Source organism: Gymnodraco acuticeps, unplaced genomic scaffold, assembly GCF_902827175.1.
Source record: "Gymnodraco acuticeps unplaced genomic scaffold, fGymAcu1.1, whole genome shotgun sequence".
NCBI lineage: Eukaryota > Metazoa > Chordata > Actinopteri > Perciformes > Bathydraconidae > Gymnodraco > Gymnodraco acuticeps.
The window spans coordinates 43,650-62,500 of record NW_022990164.1 but is presented as its reverse complement, the minus strand read 5'-3'; the positions used below and the strand labels follow the sequence as shown (position 1 = coordinate 62,500).

Here is an 18,851-nt window from a genome sequence, read left to right as displayed (position 1 = left end):
AAGGCAAGGCAAGCGAATGCAAGGCAAGCAAGGCAAGGCAAGAGCAAGGCAATGCAAGGCAAGGCAAGGCAAGGCAAGGCAAGGCAAGGCAAGGCAAGGCAGGCAAGGCAAGGCAAGGCAAGGCAAGGCAAGGCAAGGCAAGGCAAGGCAAGGCAAGGCAAGGCAAGGCAAGGCAAGGCAAGGCAAGGCAAGGCAAGGCAAGGCAAGGCAAGGCAAGGCAAGGCAAGGCAAGGCAAGGCAAGGCAAGTTTATTTATATAGCACTTTTCAACACAAGGCAATTCAAAGTGCTTTACAAAAAATGAAAGAGATTAAGAAAATGGCATTTAAAATCAGTCATTAAAAGAAAAGCTAATAAAATAAACATTAAAAGAAAAAATACATGGATAAAAGTTACAGTGCTGTCAATTAAACATTAAAAGAAAAAAGTACATGGATAAAAGTTACAGTGCAGTCTAAGATATGAATAGTTCAATTAAAAGCAGCGACAAAAAGAAAAGTCTTCAGCCTGGATTTAAAAGTAGTCAGAGTTGCAGCGGACCTGCAGGTTTCTGGGAGTTTGTTCCAGATATTTGGAGCATAATAACTGAACGCTGCTTCTCCGTGTTTAGTTCTGACTCTGGGGACAGAAAGCTGACCAGTCCCTGAAGACCTGAGAGATCTGGATGGTTCATAATTTAGCAGGAGGTCAGAAATGTATTTTGGGCCTAAACCATTCAGTGCTTTATAAACCAGCAGCAGTATTTTGAAATCTATTCTTTGACACACAGGAAGCCAGTGTAAAGACTTCAGAACAGGAGTGATGTGATCCACTTTCTTAGTGTTAGTGAGGACTCGAGCAGCAGCGTTCTGAATTAGCTGCAGCTTCCTAATAGATTTTTTAGTGAGACCTGTGAAGACACCATTGCAGTAGTCGAGTCTACTGAAGATAAAAGCATGGACAAGTTTTTCCAAATCCTGCTGTGACATTAGTCTTTTAATCCTAGATATGTTCTTTAGGTGACAGTAGGCTGATTTAGTAACTGTTTTAATGTGACTGTTGAAACTCCGGTCAGAGTCCATGACTACACCTAGATTTCTGGCTTTATCTGTTGTTTTGAACATTGCACACTGAAGCTCAGCGCTCACTTTTATACGTTCTGCCTTGGCTCCAAAAACCATTACCTCAGTTTTATCTTTGTTTAATTGGAGAAAGTTCTGACACATCCAGTCATTGATTTGTTCAATGCACTTACTCAGTGTTTGAATTGGAGCATAGTCTCCTGGTGAAATTGTTACGTAAATTTGTGTGTCATCTGCATAGCTATGGTAACTTATTTTGTTGTTCTTCATTATCTGAGCCAGTGGTAGCATGTAGATGTTAAAGAGAAGAGGCCCCAAGATGGAGCCTTGAGGAACCCCACATGTCATATTTGTCAACTCAGATGTGTATTTACCTATAGAAACAAAGTTGTTTCTGTCCTTTAAATAGGATTCAAACCAATTCAGAACTGTTTCCGAAAGTCCCACCCAGTTCTCCAGTCGGTCTAGTAATATGCTGTGGTCAACAGTGTCAAACGCAGCTCTGAGATCTAATAATACTAACACTGAAGTTCTGCCACTGTCTGTGTTTAAGTGGATGTCATTAAAGACCTTTACAAGAGCAGTCTCAGTGCTGTGGTTTGGACGAAAGCCTGACTGGAACACATCAAAACAGTTATTTAAATGCAAGAAATTACTCAACTGTTGAAAAACAACTTTTTCAATGATTTTACCTAGAAATGGGAGGTTTGATATATACTTAAACATTAGTGATAAGAGAGAGCTTTGTGGTTTACCCTGATGTTCTTACTATATTTATTGGAACCAGTTTGTATTAACAAAGATAAAACTAGAGCGATTCCAGAAGTAAAACCAAACCCAAAGACCATTAGAAAGTAATATGGGAAATATTGACTTGGTAATGTTTTGACTTTTGTGAATGAATGTAAATAAGGTTACTTTATAATATCTTACAGAAATGTAATCAGAAGACATGTCACTTTTATAATACACACATTAATCTTTATTATTTTAAATGTTGAAACCATCGACACAAGCAGAAACAGGTTGATGTTGAAACATGTCCTGAGAGCCAGAGAGCAGACTGAGAGCAGTGTGAGAGAGAAAGCAGAGTCCCAGTGAGTCAGCTCAGGACTGGGAACACTGGTCTCTCCTCAGTGTCTCTGAGAGCGGAGTCTGGGAGCCCTGGGTGGCCTCACAGGTCACAGAGACCACCTTCCTCCACTGGTCTGCAGAGAACTTCAGGGTGCTGCTCCAGCTGTAGTGGGCGTCCTTCTCCAGCACCCCGGGGCTCCTGCTCTCCTCCCAGCTGCTGCTGCCGTCCACCTTCCAGGCCAGACTCCAGTCTGAGGGGAAGCCCTTGTTGGCCAGGCACATGAGCGTGGCCTTCCCCTGCTGCAGCTCTTCTGTGGAGGGGGGGCAGCACCGTCAGGGTGGGCTGGACATCACCTAGGAGACACCAATCAGATTAGAGGACAGGGAGCACACAGCTGTCCATCAACCAGCAGACACTGGGACACCTTTACTGTGAGAGCGCTTCTCCTTTAAGGAGTTTCTGTCAGATGTTGGTTCTGCTCCATCAGTCTCTCACTCACACATTGTTTCACTTCCCTTTAAGAAGCCTCTCATGCAAATCAGCACGGAGACACTTCATACAGAATCACCTGAAATATGTCTCACTGGAAATAAAGTACAACATTAGGACACATTTTAAATAGTTGTGGTCTAAATCATCCAAACCCTGAACTCTACAAACCATAATTAAACTATTTAGTGGATAAATGAACAAATACGGGAAATGAAACAATCAATTGAGCTTAATGTGAATCTCAATAATTACCCTGTTTTACAAACTTTAAAATAATGTCTGAAAGAATTCAACAAATTTTTTAAATATCCATCGTTATCTTTACTCTGTTCAACCGTATTTAAAAACTGTATTCGTAATTTATTTGAAAACAGACGGGAGAATCGAGAACAAATGAAGAACAAGTGAATGAAACATTAGCAGTTTCATCATTTCACATCTGAAGCTGTTTAAATGACAGCATGTTGGGAATGTATAAAGACATTTCAGGAAAACATGCTCCGACTTAGGCTCAATGATGAAGAGGAATAAAGACATGAATACTAATACTATCTAAACATTACAATTAAAATAATATATATCTATCTCTCAAACATTCTAACACAGAATTTAAACGTCATCATATTTAGTTTTTGTGCAGAAACTTACTTCCAACATCCAGTCTGGTTCCTCCACCAAAAGTCCACCACAGTGATACAAAGTCATTGAGCCGCCGTACAAAAACCTCTCGCTGTAGAGAGACACGGCTCTCTGACTTTGACTCACTGAACTAAACCTACCAGCCCTCAAGATGCTACTTCACCATTAAAGGTGGACATAATGATTTATTCTCTGTTCAATGTTTAACTCTCATGAAAACATTTAAACGTCTTTTGCTGGAGTAAAGTTAGCCTCTCAGTTCAACGTATTTATAAAAGTATGGATACAATAACATGGAGAGGCAACTATTTCTCCTAGTAAGCTGAATAACAATTACAACGAAAGAGAAATTGCTCTTATAAATTAACATTTGACTTACTTCCAACATCCAGTCTGGTTCCTCCACCGAACGTGTGCCACAGTGATACAAAGTCATTGAGCCGCCGTACAAAAACCTCTCACTGTAGAGAGACACGGCTCTCTGACTTTGACACAAACAAACTCACCAAACACATCCACGGTTTACCCACTTTATATAATAACTGCTTCCAATGTTTGAAACAGATTCACAAACTATGGAGAAGTATTGAATCTGTTTTTATGAGCTGTTAGACATTTAAAAAGCAAAATACTCATATTGAATGAAGTACATGTAATGACGTTATTTCTTAAGAAGAACTCTCTAATCAATCGGGCAAAATGTAAATCATTGTCATTTGATAAAGCTTTATTTTAGATTGTTGTGGAGGAAGAGAGCTTTGATTCTAGTGGGAGTGAATTATAGGACAGTTTTAAATGTTCTTTGGAAAGAACAATTGAGCCCTGACCCAGTCCGGGCGGCAGTGCCCTTGAGCAGGGCACCGGACCCCCAAGTGCTCCCTGGCACATGCTCCTGTGCACCTATGTGCTTGTAAGGTGTGTAAAGAACACAGAGTGGAAACTGAATGCTCCCCCAGGGGAGGTCCATCTTCTTTCTCTTCTTCTTCGTGATCAATAATCCAGGTCCCTGTTGGAGTCAGTCAGAGCATTTCCATAGAGAGACACTTTGCATCAGCAGCACCATGCTCCAGTGCTCTGGGACACTTTATAGTCCTGAGAGTTGAGCACTGGATGACTGACAGCTGTCCTTCATGACAACAGAAGCCACAGGAATCCTCCTCATCAAGAACATGACTTTGATCTGCGTCCTCATCTGGACTCTCCTCTGCTGCTGCTTCACAGGTAAAGTCCAGAGAATCAAACTCCTCTCCTCTGTGAACATCCGTCCCTCTGAAATGAAGCGGACAAAACCATGACGCTGCTTTCTGTCTTTGTCTCTCCTCAGAGTCCAGAGGCCAGGTCACAGTGACTCAGTCTGGAGCAGTGAGCTCTGCTCCGGGACGCTCCGTCTCCATCACATGTACGACCAGTCAGAATATTTATAATGTGAACTCTTTAGCCTGGTACCAACAGAGAGATGGAGGAACTCCTAAACTGCTCATTAAGTATACTAGCACTCGAGAAACAGGGATTTCAGAGCGTTTTACAGGCAGTGGATCAAACTCTGACTTCACTCTGACCATCAGTGGAGTCCAGCCTGATGATGCAGCAGTTTACTACTGTCAGAGTTTCCATGTCATCAACAGTCAGTATGTGTTCACACAGTGAAAAAGCGTCGTACAAAAACCTCCCTCAGTCAGACTGAACAGGAACTGAACTGACTGCTGCAGCTGGAAGCTACTGCAGAGACTGATACACTTCACTGAGCACACACACACACACACACACACACACACACACACACACACACACACACACACACACACACACACACACACACACACACACACACACACACACACACCACACACACACACACACACACACACACACACACACACACACACACACACACACACCAGTATTAAAAAAAGACCATTCACTTTATACTTTATAGAAAAATAGTTATAAATGAGAAAACATTTGTATTTAAAAGTCGACTGACAATGAAGTCTGTATATAAATTAAATATACTATAATAAGTTATTATTGTAATCCTGTTGAAAGAGGCTATTAAACACAATTCCTAACCTTCTCATAAATTAGCTTGTTGATTCAATTCACACATAGTTTCCATTAAAACTTAAGGTGCTACATTTTAGCTTGTGTGAGTATGTCACATCAATACAAATACATTTAGAGACCACAATGCTTACATTTATCATTTGATTATATTTCTTCTAAATCCAAGCTGCAAAGTTTATTGTCATAACATATACACAACTGTGATGTAATTATGTAATGAAAAACTTAGATCGCAGGTTCCTCAACAGTGCAATTACAAGACATACAAAAATACATTTAAAAAACAATACTACAAATTCAAATAGTGCAAGCTCAGGTGTTTAATAGTGTTATAGCCTGTGTGATGAAACTGTCTCTGAGTCTGGTGCTTTTGTTTGGTATAAAATAGTGCAAGAGAATGTTTTAAGATGTGCTAGTAAATACAAATAAAATAGAAATAGTTCAAGAATAGTCTAATTGGAATATGATACATTAGATACATAATTTTCAAGATGCAAACAGATTCATGTGTATGGATGCTCTTGAAAGCGTTCGAGTGTTTAAAAGTCTCATGGCCTGTGGGATGAAACTGTCCCTGAGTCTGGGGGTTTTAGTCCGGATGCTGCGGTAGCGCCTGCCAGACGGCAGCAGACAGAACAGTTTGTGGCTGGGGTGATGGGGGTCTTTTGTAATCCTGAGGGCCGTCTTCCTGAGCCGCTGGGAGTAAAGGTCCTCCATGGATGGCAGCTCCGTCCTGGTAATGTTCTGTGCAGTTTTCACCAGCCTCTGTAAAGTCTTACGGTTGAGGGCGGTGCAGTCAGGACCCTCTCTATGGTGCACCTGTAGAACTTGCAGAGTATCCTGGAGTCCATGTTGAACCTCTGCCGCCTTTAAGGAGTTTCTGTCAGATGTTGGTTCTGCTCCATCAGTCTCTCACTCACACATTGTTTCACTTCCCTTTAAGAAGCCTCTCATGCAAATCAGCACGGAGACACTTCGTACAGAACCACCTGAAATATGTCAGACCACCAAAAGACACGTTTCTAAACTATGTTATCATATTTTAAATTAAAGTTCTTATTGGATACATGAACAAATACATGGAATGAACTGTCAGCAATCAATTGCTTGATGTGTATTTAAATGACATCCATATTTTAAACATTTGAGACAGTATATCACACAATTTAGAAATGTTGCATAAGTTTAGAACAAGATGTATGTATATGATTTGAACAACCAAAAACTAATTCAAATGTCCACTCTGCTCTGCCTCTTAACGTGACGTTTTAATGTACTGCTTTTTAATCAATTTGCAAAAGTAAGTATTATATAAATCAACATTTTTGCCATATTAACTGCAAGCGTTGTCCCAGAAAGACTTAGTGTTCAGTTACAGATGCATTAAGTCTGCCTCCATCTACCCACACGTACTGACACAATTCTGCAAGAGTCAAGCTTTGCCTAAACATTCAACTAAAACAATTGATCAAGTATGAATGATTCTGCTCTCATGGAGGTCAAAGATCATCTCCAGGTTTAAATGTTCTTTTCTTCATCAACTCACAATTGAAATTCTCTGTCTGACATAGTTTGTTCTGCTGCACCCTCAGGTGGTGGATGAGTGCCACTACACGCTGATGGAGGGACTCGGCACTGTTGCTCAATAAAGTTCCTCATCATCTGCGTTCATTGGATCTGTCCTTTGAGTCCACAAGCATTAACACAAAACACAATCTTTTTTGTTTGAGTTTGCCAGCAGACCTTTTTTCTTACTAGTAACTTTCTGACATGGCATCCCTTATGAAGGCTTTTTGGAAGTGCTTCAACATGCTCATGTGTCTTTCCCTTTTTAATAATTCATCTTGTCTGCCAGTGAGAAATGTTTTTTAGTCATTCATAATGGGAACCTGAGTTTCTCAGTTCCCGATATGTGAAAAGTTGAACAATCAAGTGTTTCTATAATTGTCATTAGGTCATAAATAAACAGTTGTTATAGTAAATGTTCAATTATTTGAATATATATACTATTTTCTAAGCTTATAACAAATTAAATGTCCTACTAAAGACAATGGTCTACCAGACACTGGTTCCCACCGTGAAGCATTGTGGAGTTAATTTTGGTTGTTTATTCGTTTATTTTCTATTTATTTTTTAAATCAATAAGCATTAAGCTGTTTAGGCCCCATTTACACGAGGACGAAACGGGTACGTTTGCGTTTACGCAGCGAATTCGTTTTCAAAAAAGTCTTCCGTTCACACGCATTGGGCTCAATTAACACGACACCGCTCGACCCGCTGGAAATGCTGTAGTACATATGCCGGGCCTGTAAGTGGCGCTGCTGCCGCCACAAAATATACCAAAATGGGCGAAGAAGACCCCGGAGCATGGTTGCTGTAAATCTCTCCGGTAGTCCACCAGCAGATGAAAAACACCCACCGACGACGACGTTCCAAGGGACGAGGGAACCATGCAGCAGAGTTTCAGTTAACATTTTTTTCCGCCGGTCAACATGTTCGTTAAAGTTGAAATCTTCCGGACAAAATTTGAAAAGTGCCGGTCAGAGATCTTCTTTGTTATTTATTGAGCTTTAAAACAAATTGATAACGACTCTATATAATAATATAAGAATAATAAAAGCCACTCTTTCCCTCCCTCTCTTCTGACAGCCCAGCAGCAGCAGGAGACGTGGGGAGAGGGAGGCGGGGCTATTTCATCGTTATCAGAAAATGATCGTAGAGGGTGTACACATGGAGCCGTTTGCCCCCCAGAGCCTTCCGTTTGCAGATCTATCCACCTTGGGACCCGTTATCGTTTGTGGGGTCCGTTTACGCGTTTACGTGTCGGCCTCGTCGGAACGAACGGGCTATAGGCAGAAAAGTAGCAGATACAACCCGTTTTGTCCTCGTGTAAACGGTACCTTAGTTGTGCAAGTTGTCATGTAAAATAGGTCTCAGTTGGGAAGGAACCTTGTTTCCAGTATTTCCCTTGGGACTCATTTGATGAGGCAGCCATCTTAAAAAGGCCAGCGAAATGTTTGTGACTCATGTTTTGATTACGCAGACACGGAAGCCAGCAAGCGGACAACATCGGGAAGATGGCCGAGGACTGCGACCTAAGGTTCGCCGAGGTCGAACAGGAAGTCAAGTCGTCTTTTGGTCCAGATTCGCTTTGCTTGAACTAACGGAGCGTCCACACTACAGCTTCAAAAAAAGCTTGGAGCTGGGCGTGTCTGAAGCTTGGGGATTTTATTCAAGCAACGCGACCAACAACCAATCACATGAATCTCCCGCCCCCGACATACAAAGCAAAACCCCCCGGGGATTTTATGGGAGCAATATATATATATATATAAACTCCCCAAACAGGCGAAAACCTACCAGTTTCACCCACTGTCTCTGCCACCTCCCTCCATGCCTGGTTCCTCCGGTTTGTATCCCGGTAGGTGAAGAGGGTCTGGTCATACAAAACCGGGTGATTTGCTACGGCGATAATTAGTTTCTCCTCCATCTTTTTTTTAAATATAGAAATGAACGGCGGGATATCTCTCCCAGCTTAGACGCGGTTTGATTGGCTACGGCTTGAGCTGTCAGATTTTCAGAAATGGGATTTGATTGGCTGGCGCTGGCTACTCTGGCGTCTCCGGCGTCAGAAGTTGAACATTGTTCAACTTCTGACGCCGGAGACGCCGGAGACGGACCGCTATGCTACCCACAATTCAGTTCGGCGAAAAAGCGAGGCAACGTGACGTCACCCCATTCAAAGTGAATGGGCAGATTGAAGCTGTCGACGCTGTAGTGTGGACGGGGCCGCACTCCTCTCGCCAGGCGAGCTGAGAGAGCCATGGATCAAGCAGAGAGGAACGAGGTGAAGCGTGAAGCCTTCGGGCTCTGTCAAAGGCAAAATAACTACCTGAGGGAGTCTATTGACTTTGTCCAGGTTTCTGTTGGAAAATAAACCCAAAGTGTCAAATACGTTTTTTTAAAAGCTGATCTTAACCTTAAATAATCGTGGCTTGATATTGAGTAAGAACATGTTTTTATGAACCACACAGCTTCCGGTCTTCCAAGACCCAACAGGAAAAAATACGTGGTGCAGACACGAAACATCCTACCAATAGAAATACATTGCTTTTAAATTGTGTTGGTGAACACGAATCAATAGATTAAATGTCGTGACTCGTGACTATAACACGAAATGTCGTGAGACTGGGTTGGATCTCCAGAGTCAAGCTATTTTTCAATATTATCTCATTCACACCAACGTAACTCCGGTTCAAGCTCCGTGCTAGAGCTTTTCAGGTTCAGAAACCAGTTCTTCGGTTTAGCTCTGGCTCTTTTCACACCGCCCAGAGTCCGACTGGTAATGCGTTGTTGCGTCATCGTTTGCATCATGACGTAACCGTTTGCGTGCCTGCTTCATAAAGCCAAACCGCGCGGATTAAATCAGTTGCATTAATTTCCTATGGCTCTATCTGCAGCTTTTCCGGAGTCATTTCTGTGGTTTAGTTATATTCTTATAAAAAAGTGTACTCGTGTCAATAAAGTTTTTTTTAAAACAACTGCTTCCGAGGTCGGTCTTATTTTTTAAGGTGGACTGAACCATGAGTGTGGAGTAACGTTGTTTCTTTCATTTAAATGAACTGTAACCTTCACCCAGGTATGTAACAGCTGTTCTCAAATGAACACGTGAAGTAAAGTTTAATATTTATAGTTTTATAGATTTATAATGAGTTATAATGAGAGGTGATCAACGTGAATGCTCAGGTTCCACCTTAACAAGCAGAAACGTTGCTTCACCATGAGCAGAAACCTTTACAGTCTATGGCAGAAACTCTGAAACTCTTGTTAAGTTTCTCCATCGTTGTGTACAAACTGGATAAAACGCGGGTTTTTTGTTGTTGTTCAGGAGTTGATCTGTCTCTGCCCCTGCCTCGACGTAAGCGTGACGTATGTGGTGCTTTTGCTCTGGCCGGACAATTTTTTGGTGCTTGAAACGAACCGGATTCTGGAGCTAATGCCCCTTTCACACCAGCGCTTTTTCAGCTCCGGCTCGGAGCTGGAGCCTGAAAAGCGCCGGTTTTTCCTGTTCACACCGCAGCGGCGCCGGCTCTTAGCTCCGGAATCGGGTTCACTTCCAGCTCCAAAAAATTGTCGGTCTAACAGTGCTTCTCAAAGTGTGGTCCGCGGACCACTGGTGGTCCGTGAGCGCCCCCTAGTGGTGAGTGAGTATATTGGTAACATTTCACATTTGAAATAAATAAATACATTTAAGTTTTCCGCACTCTCGCGGGAATATCTCCGCAATGGAGCGAGCTTATGTTTCACTTTCGATTGCATGATATAGCCCAGCACAACACCTTCATCAAACATGTTGCCACCTGTTTATACCATTTTTTATACCATCCGTTCATTGTTATTGATCATTGTGGAGAGAGGCAGACGTGTTGTTTTGTATTATAGCAGCTATCGGATGGAATCAATACATGGGCTCTACAGGTTGTCGTGTCCGACTATCACAAGTAGAATCATAATAAAAATACGCCGGTAAAATGTGCCTGTAGAAAACGGTTTATGCCACAATAGGATAGCAATAGCAAGTAGTCAGTTAGCTTCGGTTGCTATGCTAACATCACCCATTTTATACCAGAGAAACTTTCATAACAGCGTTGTGATACCAAACAGCGTCAATTCAGACTGACACACATTCACTTAGGCTAAGGGGAACTGGGGATATGTATCAGCTGCTTGTGTGAGTCGGACAGTGAATACTTTAGAGCGGCCGCAGCAGTGTGAGCTAACCGGGAGCTAACGGAGGAGAATAAACTCCCGTGGAAGAGCAGCCAACACTGCAGCGGTCGGTAAATGCTGCAGAAACACATTAATAAGCAATGAACCACGGCACTCTGGAGCAAAGTATAAGGTTGGAGAAGTCGTTATTCAATTTAATCTGGCTTCGTGTGATTAAAAGCAACACGATCATCGACCCGACGCAGTTCCCCGTTGTTGTGAGCGCCGTAATGCCGTTGGGGAGCAGATCAGCGATTGTAAACGGTGACGTCATGACGCAGCAGCGGCAGCACCAGTCGGGTGCTGGGCGGTGTGAACAGAGCGGGAGCAGAAAAGGGAAACCGGAGCTGAACCAGAAAAGCTCTAGCTCGGAGATAGAAAGGGAAAAGCGCTGGTGTGAAAGCCGCAAGAGAGGCAGATCAGAGCAGAGTTTAACCAGTTCCATCAGTTCCTGAAAGAGGAAGAGGAGTCCAGACTGGCAGCTCTGAGGGAGGAAGAGGAGCTGAAGGGGAAGCCTATCAGCAGAGAGATGAAGAGCTCCAGCTCCGAACCGGCCCTGAAACACCGTTGGTGTGAATGAGGTATATGACAGTTTTCTCCAGAGAATACATAAGAGTGCAAAGTTGCCCAGCTTCTATTTTCTTTTTTTTAAGATTACTTCTGGCCTTCCTTGCAAGATAACCAGATCATGGCAGTAGCCAAGAAAATATAAGAGAACAGCAAATATAAAGTTTTCTACACAACAGTTAAACAACATAGCATGTCTATCTCTCTGACAGTGTTTGTTAATACAGTTTATCATACATTACATCTGATGGAAAGTAAAAAAACTGCACTGACCTTAAGCCTTGAAGTTATGACACTTCTGTGCACATGTAGTGCCACCTGCTGGTTGACTTAACCCTTCTGCAAACTAAACATTTCAATATTTCCTGTGATTACACTGATGTTCTGGCCTTATTCAATAAGTTCAGTTTAGAGAAGTGGTTTCACCATTTTAAAAACAACCAATACAAAATGAATGTATGAAAAAATGTAGTTTATTTAAATTTTTGGCGGGTAAATGATTAAACTGTTGTATGATTAAAGGGGACCTATCATGCAAAATGCACTTTTGTATGTCTTTTATACATAAATATGTGTCCCCGGTGCGTCGGGGAACTCACGCAGCATCAGAAAAAAAAACTCTCTTTTCCTCCGTGCCCAAATCTCTAAAAACGGGGCTACAACGGAGCTGATCCAGATTTGCGTCCGATATGACGTAATATCTGAAATGTGGACCCACGGCCCAATCAGAAACGTTGCTATCAGAAACAATGCCCGACTGTTTTGGACGTAATATGGTCAGTGTTTACATTAGCATCGCTAACACTCAGAGCTAACCTGTACTGGAGAGCATGTGTGTGAAGAAGCAGGAAGTAAAAAGGAACTCACCTTGTGGTATAACCGGCAAGAGAGAAAGCCTTTGAGCTCCATACTGTTTCAGAGATAATCCTTGATAATCCATGATATGATTAACAATTTTTTGTTAAAGCTTTATACCCAAAATCAGCACTTTTGAAACAGGAAGTGAAATAGAGGGATATGAGGCATGGCTAGAATGGGGGATCTGTTTGTTATTTTGAGCAAAACACTTCATAGACATGTTTTTTATATATCTGAGACCTATGCTATTGACAAAAAATAGCATGATAGGTCCACTTTAAGTTAAACGAACATCAAGTAATTACACATACAAGGTTAATTGTCGACTTAGGACAAAAACGCTTAAACTCAAAATCAACCTTTTAGCTTTTTTCAGGAGATTTCCACCATTTTCACTCATCTTTAAGACAACAAAGTCATGAAAGTGTAAACTGATCCATCTCCGTTATTAGCATCTATATCTTCCCAACTGAAGGTTCTGGAAAACCGAGAAATAGAGAAGATGTCCAACTAATTCAAAAGGTGAAAGCTGGTGAACCTTTTATTGTTAGTTGAAGAAAAGGCTCAGAAAAAAACATGTTTTCTTAGTTTTATTACAGAATTAGATCCAAAAAACAAGAAAAACATCCAACAGTTCAGTGGGTACTGTTTCCTAGAACAGTAACAGAAAGAAATGCTTATTTTTTTTGGACTTTAACTCTTGGAGAGAGGTGACTCATTCTGCCATGATCGTTGTAGTTCACATGGAGTGTGGTGCTAAAATCTTCTAATAGTGACAACAAAAACAGATCAGCTTATAATTGTAAAATTAACCACAGAAATGACTCTTCTCACAATCTACTTAACACCAAATCCTTCAAACTTTGTGAAGAAAACCATAAAAGGTGAAATATGGGTGGATTGCTATACGTTTTATTACAATTAAACAAAACTCAAAACAAAATAACAGTTTAGCCGATGAGATCAGTTCATTAAGGCATTTCCCTTCTTTTAACAAAAATTACTAATTCATGCCTGTCTGCTATTTTTGCATATCACACACACACACACACACACACACACACACACACACACACACACACACACACACACACACACACACACACACACACACAATCTTAAGGCATATTAATAAGTCTCCCAAACAAACTCTTTAAGACACATCGTAATATTTGTCATTCTTTTACTCAGCATGTAGGATTAGAGGTAAAGTAACATACATGTGGTAATAAATTAGGATCAACTAGAATAATTATTTTCACTTTGTGAAACATTTTTAAGTTTCAAAGTCAACATATATGAGAACACACGTTTGTTTCTGAGTCTCTGAAGTTATTTGAAGGTAGTCGTGGTTAAATAGCTGTACAGAAGATTAAATGTGATTGTCACTTTCAAATCACAAGATCAAACAAATATAATTAACTATTTTCCCGTAAACAAGTTCTTACATCAGTCATCACGACATTAGAAATGGACGGAAATTATTCGTTTTTTCAGTTTGGCGGTAAAATATATTTTTCTGATTGTCAACAAAAGATATGTTGAATTTGTATTTTATTCTTTATTACTGTCCTGCTGCAGTAACTCTTCACGTAAGCACCAAATGTGTATTATTGCTCCAGTGCCTGCAGTGTTTCAGGTCCTTTGACTTTTTTTGTAATGACCTGTGCTCAGAGGATAAGGAAACACTCTTTGCATGATGACTGTGTGTCAATGCCCCTTCAACAAATACATGTTTTATCTAAAAGCATACATCACAATTCATGTGTTGTTAAAGTTCGATATGATTTGCTTACACTCTGCATTAACACACATAATGACAATATACAGCAGATGTCCTGTTATTTCCTTGAATGTAAAAAAATGCTGCAAATAGTAGCTTTAGCAGCGTTTTCTACTGAGTGGTTTCTTTTTCAGGTTTCAGGTTTCACGTGCTCTCTCACTGCACTGCACAGGATCCGCTGGGCAGGAAGTCCTGAACGTACACCGCCACGGCCTTGGTGAGGTAGGTCATGCTGCCGAAACGACCACTGGGGGCGCTGTCGTACAGCAGCCGGCACACTCCTGTGGACGGGTCTCGCTCCAGGATGTGCTCCTCTGCTCCCAGGTCCTTCTGCAGGGCGAGGAAAGAACGACATGCTGTCTTTAGTGGATTGCATTCAATATTTCACCTCCTCCTTTCCCTCACTCGCGTCCCTTCCTTGCGTCTTAGCTCTGCCTCCGTAAGACGCGAGTGAGAGACGCGAGGACAGAGGAGTCCTCAGGTATTAATTGGGATGTCCTTGTTCACTCCGGCGTCACCATAAACATGTGTACATTAACAACACAATATGTATTATTTTCGGTCCTGTATTTGTTTTTCCAGCTCTAACATTTCATTTAAGTTATAATTATAATCAAAACAATATTATTGAATTAGTAAGTATATTTTGCACACTTTAATGTTTTTATAGAGTATGATCTCCTCATTCGTTTAAGAGATGTAATATATTTTACTCTTAATGAAGCACTTTAAACATTTAATGACTCCTCCTTTAACGGTAAGATCAGCTGCAGTGAGCAGACGGCTGTGAAGGTGGGGGCGGGGGCTCTGATGCGCGAGTAGTGAAAACACTTCCACGTAGTCTGCTCTCGTGTATCCTCCCTTTCGTCTCCTCCCTCACCCCTTCCTCGACTCCTCCGTGTGCATTTCAGCAATTGGGACGTCCGTCAAAATGGCGTGTCTTGATCGATTTCCGGGTCAAGTCCGGGAGGAGGGGAAGAGAGGAGTCGAGGAGGGACATTGAGATGAACCTTGTGATGGTTGAAAAGGCTCCTAACTGAGGGAAATGACCCTTAGGTACATAAGTGGCAAGGCAAACATTAACAGCATTAAGACATCGTGCAGCGGAATCACATTATAAAATGGCAATTTAACAGTAATTTAAAAGCAAAGAGAATAAAATGAACATAAAACAAGCTAATATAGAATAAGACAGATATAAATACAACAATAAAAGTTACAGTGTAAGATATGAATAGTTCAATCAAAAGCCTTCAGCCTGGATTTAAAAATAGTAAGAGTTGCAGCGGACGTTTTTGGGAGTTTATTCCAGATATTTGGAGCATAATAACCGAACGCTGCTTCTTCACCCGTCCCAGAAGACCTGAGAGTTCTGGTTGGTTCAAGTGGCAGCCATGATAAGCTGTTAAAACATCTTAGATTGTAAGGAAAGGAGTTTCAAAGCCTTCCTTTCCTATCTCCTTCAGCATAATGGCGCCGTGTCTTTGGCTCCTCTCCAACTCTGCCTTTCTTTTCGTATTATTTCAGTGTTTGTTTACTTCTTCGTCGTGTGCTTTTCGATTTTATTTGTATTTACTTGCACTATTTTATCTGTCTGTAAATATGTACACATGACAATAAAAGCCTTGAGTCTTGATAAGACGCACTGGATGTATGTGGTGTTGACGTCCCGCTCACCTGATCCTTGTAGAACATGTCGTTGGCCAGGTGCACGATCTTCTCCACGTGGATGATGGATCCGATGCTGGGGATTTCCACGTCGGCCAGCATGGTGAGAACCAAGATGGCTTCCACCAGCAGCTGCCGGTACTCGGGCTGAGGGACGCGGTTCAACACCGTCTCCACGTGCACCGAGAACTTGATCTCTCCTGGTGTCATCTGGAGGAAGGAGGTCAGAAGAGAAAGACAAAGGCATGCTAAATAACAGCTGTGGGTAAGGGGGGATGGATGTAGCTTCAGAGTAGAACACATGTAAGAAGTCGTCATAGTGATGTTTTTTGTGGACAGTTTTCATGTGGATCTCTTACCTCTCTGGTGGTTGAAGAAGGAAGGACAAAGCCCTCTATGGACAAACCGTGGCACTAGAAGACAATGTTTTTTTAAGGTTATTCATTTATGCACAGAAGGTTCACTATATCAATCCCTCAAGACACTGTTCCTCTATAAAATGCTACAAAAAACGCCGGAAAGGCTATTACTCGCACACTTCTCACATTTAATAGTTATTTTATTGTAATTTTCATAATATGTTGTTGTAGTAGTTTGCCATCACTATTGAATTAATATAATTGTTTTGTATATGTAATCTTGTGTTCTCTATAACATTGTGAAATGTAAAATTATTTAGGTGAAGGCTTCAAGTACATTCTTGATCGGTTATGTTTTTGTATTATTTAATTGTGCAACACTAACACAACAATGAGATGTGTAGGATGAGCCAATGGGTCGAATCAGACCTAGAAACAAATAATAAATAGTGTTTAAAGCTCACTTTCTGCAGGATCCTCCAGACTTTCTGGTAGAATCCGACGGGCACTCGGTTCAGCGCTCCGTCCAGACGCCTCCTGCGCAGCCATTGGCCGTGCCTGGTATCCTTGGCAACCGGTATGCATTCCGGAATGTCCAGGGATTCAATGGAGGGCAGCCTGTACCTCTGATCAGAGACATGACAACAAAGAGAGAAGTTAGTTAAAGATGTGTTTTATTGTGGAAGAGCGGCGCCCTCTTCCCGGTTTTAAACGCACACATCCACAATAATGATGTTGGCTGCAGAGACGACTTTAAAATATCTGATAAATAGACAAATGTTTACCCCAGATTCAAAGTTTTCTATGTCCATTGACTGAGATCGTATTCCCTGAGATGAATAAAAGAAACAAAAAGGAGGGGTAAGAAACAATAAGATGCATTGAAATGTAAAACACAACACATTGATGAGTGAAAACAACAACAACAACGATGACAACAACACAACCGCACAGCCAGCGGACTCCTGCTTCCTGCTTCGCTAAATTAAAGCATGCATGGATGATGGGAAATGATTAAAATGAGGTTAGAAAAAACAAGAGATGAGTAAATTAACGAATGAACTGTCAATAAAGTTCGGCAAAAAAAAATTAAAACTCCATCACCTTGAAACAGAAAATTAAAAAAGCACTAGTGTGTTTTTTTAGTAAATTCCAATAAATAAATACAAATATTTAAATGAATACATTATTATTATTACAGCCAAAAGAAAAAAAGCCAATAAACCAATTACTTGATCAACAGAAAATTATAATAAATACATTAAATATATATAGTTTTTTATATTTAATGTATTGGCTGCAGAAAACACCATTTGTGAATATTTCTTAGTCTCATTTAAAATAAAATAAAAGTCAGCAGATTATGAAGACAATCATCAGTTGCAGCTCCACTTACAATTATTAATAATTATCCAGCACGAAATATTAGCAGCCACAAAGTAGCGTAGTGTTAATGGCTCGTATGATCTGCTGCATGGCTTTTAGTCTCACAAGAATTCAATCCAAATAAATCGAGTTTAAATGTCGATACTGGTGTCACCTTGCGAGAGAAGGAGAGTGACGGGTCGAGCTGAAATGGAAAAGAAATCCACTCTGCGTTACAAACGTCCGAAAAACATGATTTACCTAAAACCAAGAACAGTATTGAACCGAATACATAACAATATTTCTTATGTAAATTCGTATACTAAGTTATGTATACCATCACCTTAAAACTGTCCAATACATCTTCTATGTTCCTGAATCACATTTACACTTACAGTATTTAACATAATGTTTAAATAACTGATGTCTTAAAAAGTAACTTGGTATGTCTTAAATGTCCGGTTAGGATGTATTAGAACGAAATCTAAAATGTAAATTGTAAATAAGCCATCTGTATGTCAAATATGTCTTATATGTCTTAAATGATATGATGAATTGGAAATGGGGGACCCTGATGTAAACAAGACGAAAGTCTTTCTCTGGTCTGCATCCCCTTAACAATTGTATGTTTTGAGCTGTACTGTACTGTACCCAATATACAAGCTGTTAATAAACTTTTCAATCAATCAATCAACACACGTCATGCGCCGTGTGGCATTGACACAGCTAAGGTGATAAATAGTCTTTGCTTTCATATAATATCAGTTTTAATTCAATCAGCAAAACATCTTTTCATTTAATAATTCCTCAGTTGTACTGTGTCCATTCAATAATATTTAAGGTCATCTCAATTTAGATTGATGTTATATGACTTCAGCAGATGACACCCTGCTTTTATTTCTGGTCCTGAAATATTTGAAAGTAGAATATTTAATTCATATGTTGTAAGATTCAAGTTTAACAACACATGAAAATCACACATGGATGTACTTAAACATTAGTGATAAGAGAGAGCTTTGTGGTTTACCATGATGTTCATACTATATTTATTGGAACCAGTTTGTATTAACAAAGATAAAACTAGAACGATTCCAGAAGTATAATCAAACCCAAAGATCATTAGAAAGTGATATGGGAAATATTGACTTGGT

The 18,851-nt window shown here is 40.7% G+C and overlaps 1 protein-coding gene, 1 pseudogene and 1 gene segment (V, D, J or C); 1 reads left to right on the top strand and 2 right to left on the bottom strand.

Annotated features, from left to right (window-relative positions):
• Window positions 1-2,016: 2,016 nt before the first annotated feature.
• Window positions 2,017-3,782, bottom strand: LOC117547027 (annotated as a pseudogene).
• A 555-nt stretch (window positions 3,783-4,337) lies between these two features.
• On the top strand, window positions 4,338-4,935 carry LOC117547020. The segment is given in 2 exon segments: window positions 4,338-4,488; window positions 4,592-4,935. Coding segments are annotated over 2 exon segments (414 nt in total).
• A 9,085-nt stretch (window positions 4,936-14,020) lies between these two features.
• LOC117547015 (phosphorylase b kinase regulatory subunit alpha, skeletal muscle isoform-like) lies at window positions 14,021-18,083 on the bottom strand. 2 transcript variants are annotated; one of them, XM_034217471.1, is made up of 6 exons: window positions 17,876-18,073; window positions 17,121-17,165; window positions 16,800-16,961; window positions 16,336-16,389; window positions 15,986-16,186; window positions 14,021-14,638 (listed from the first exon to the last, which is right to left on the bottom strand). In XM_034217471.1, the coding sequence occupies exons 2-6, from the start codon at window positions 17,145-17,147 to the stop codon at window positions 14,465-14,467; spliced, it is 618 nt and encodes a 205-aa protein (XP_034073362.1). In that variant the 5' UTR covers window positions 17,148-17,165; window positions 17,876-18,073; the 3' UTR covers window positions 14,021-14,464. The 2 variants fall into 2 exon arrangements, with proteins under 2 accessions (XP_034073362.1, XP_034073361.1); XM_034217470.1 differs by having other exon boundaries at window positions 17,121-18,083.
• Between the last annotated feature and the right edge of the window lie 768 nt (window positions 18,084-18,851).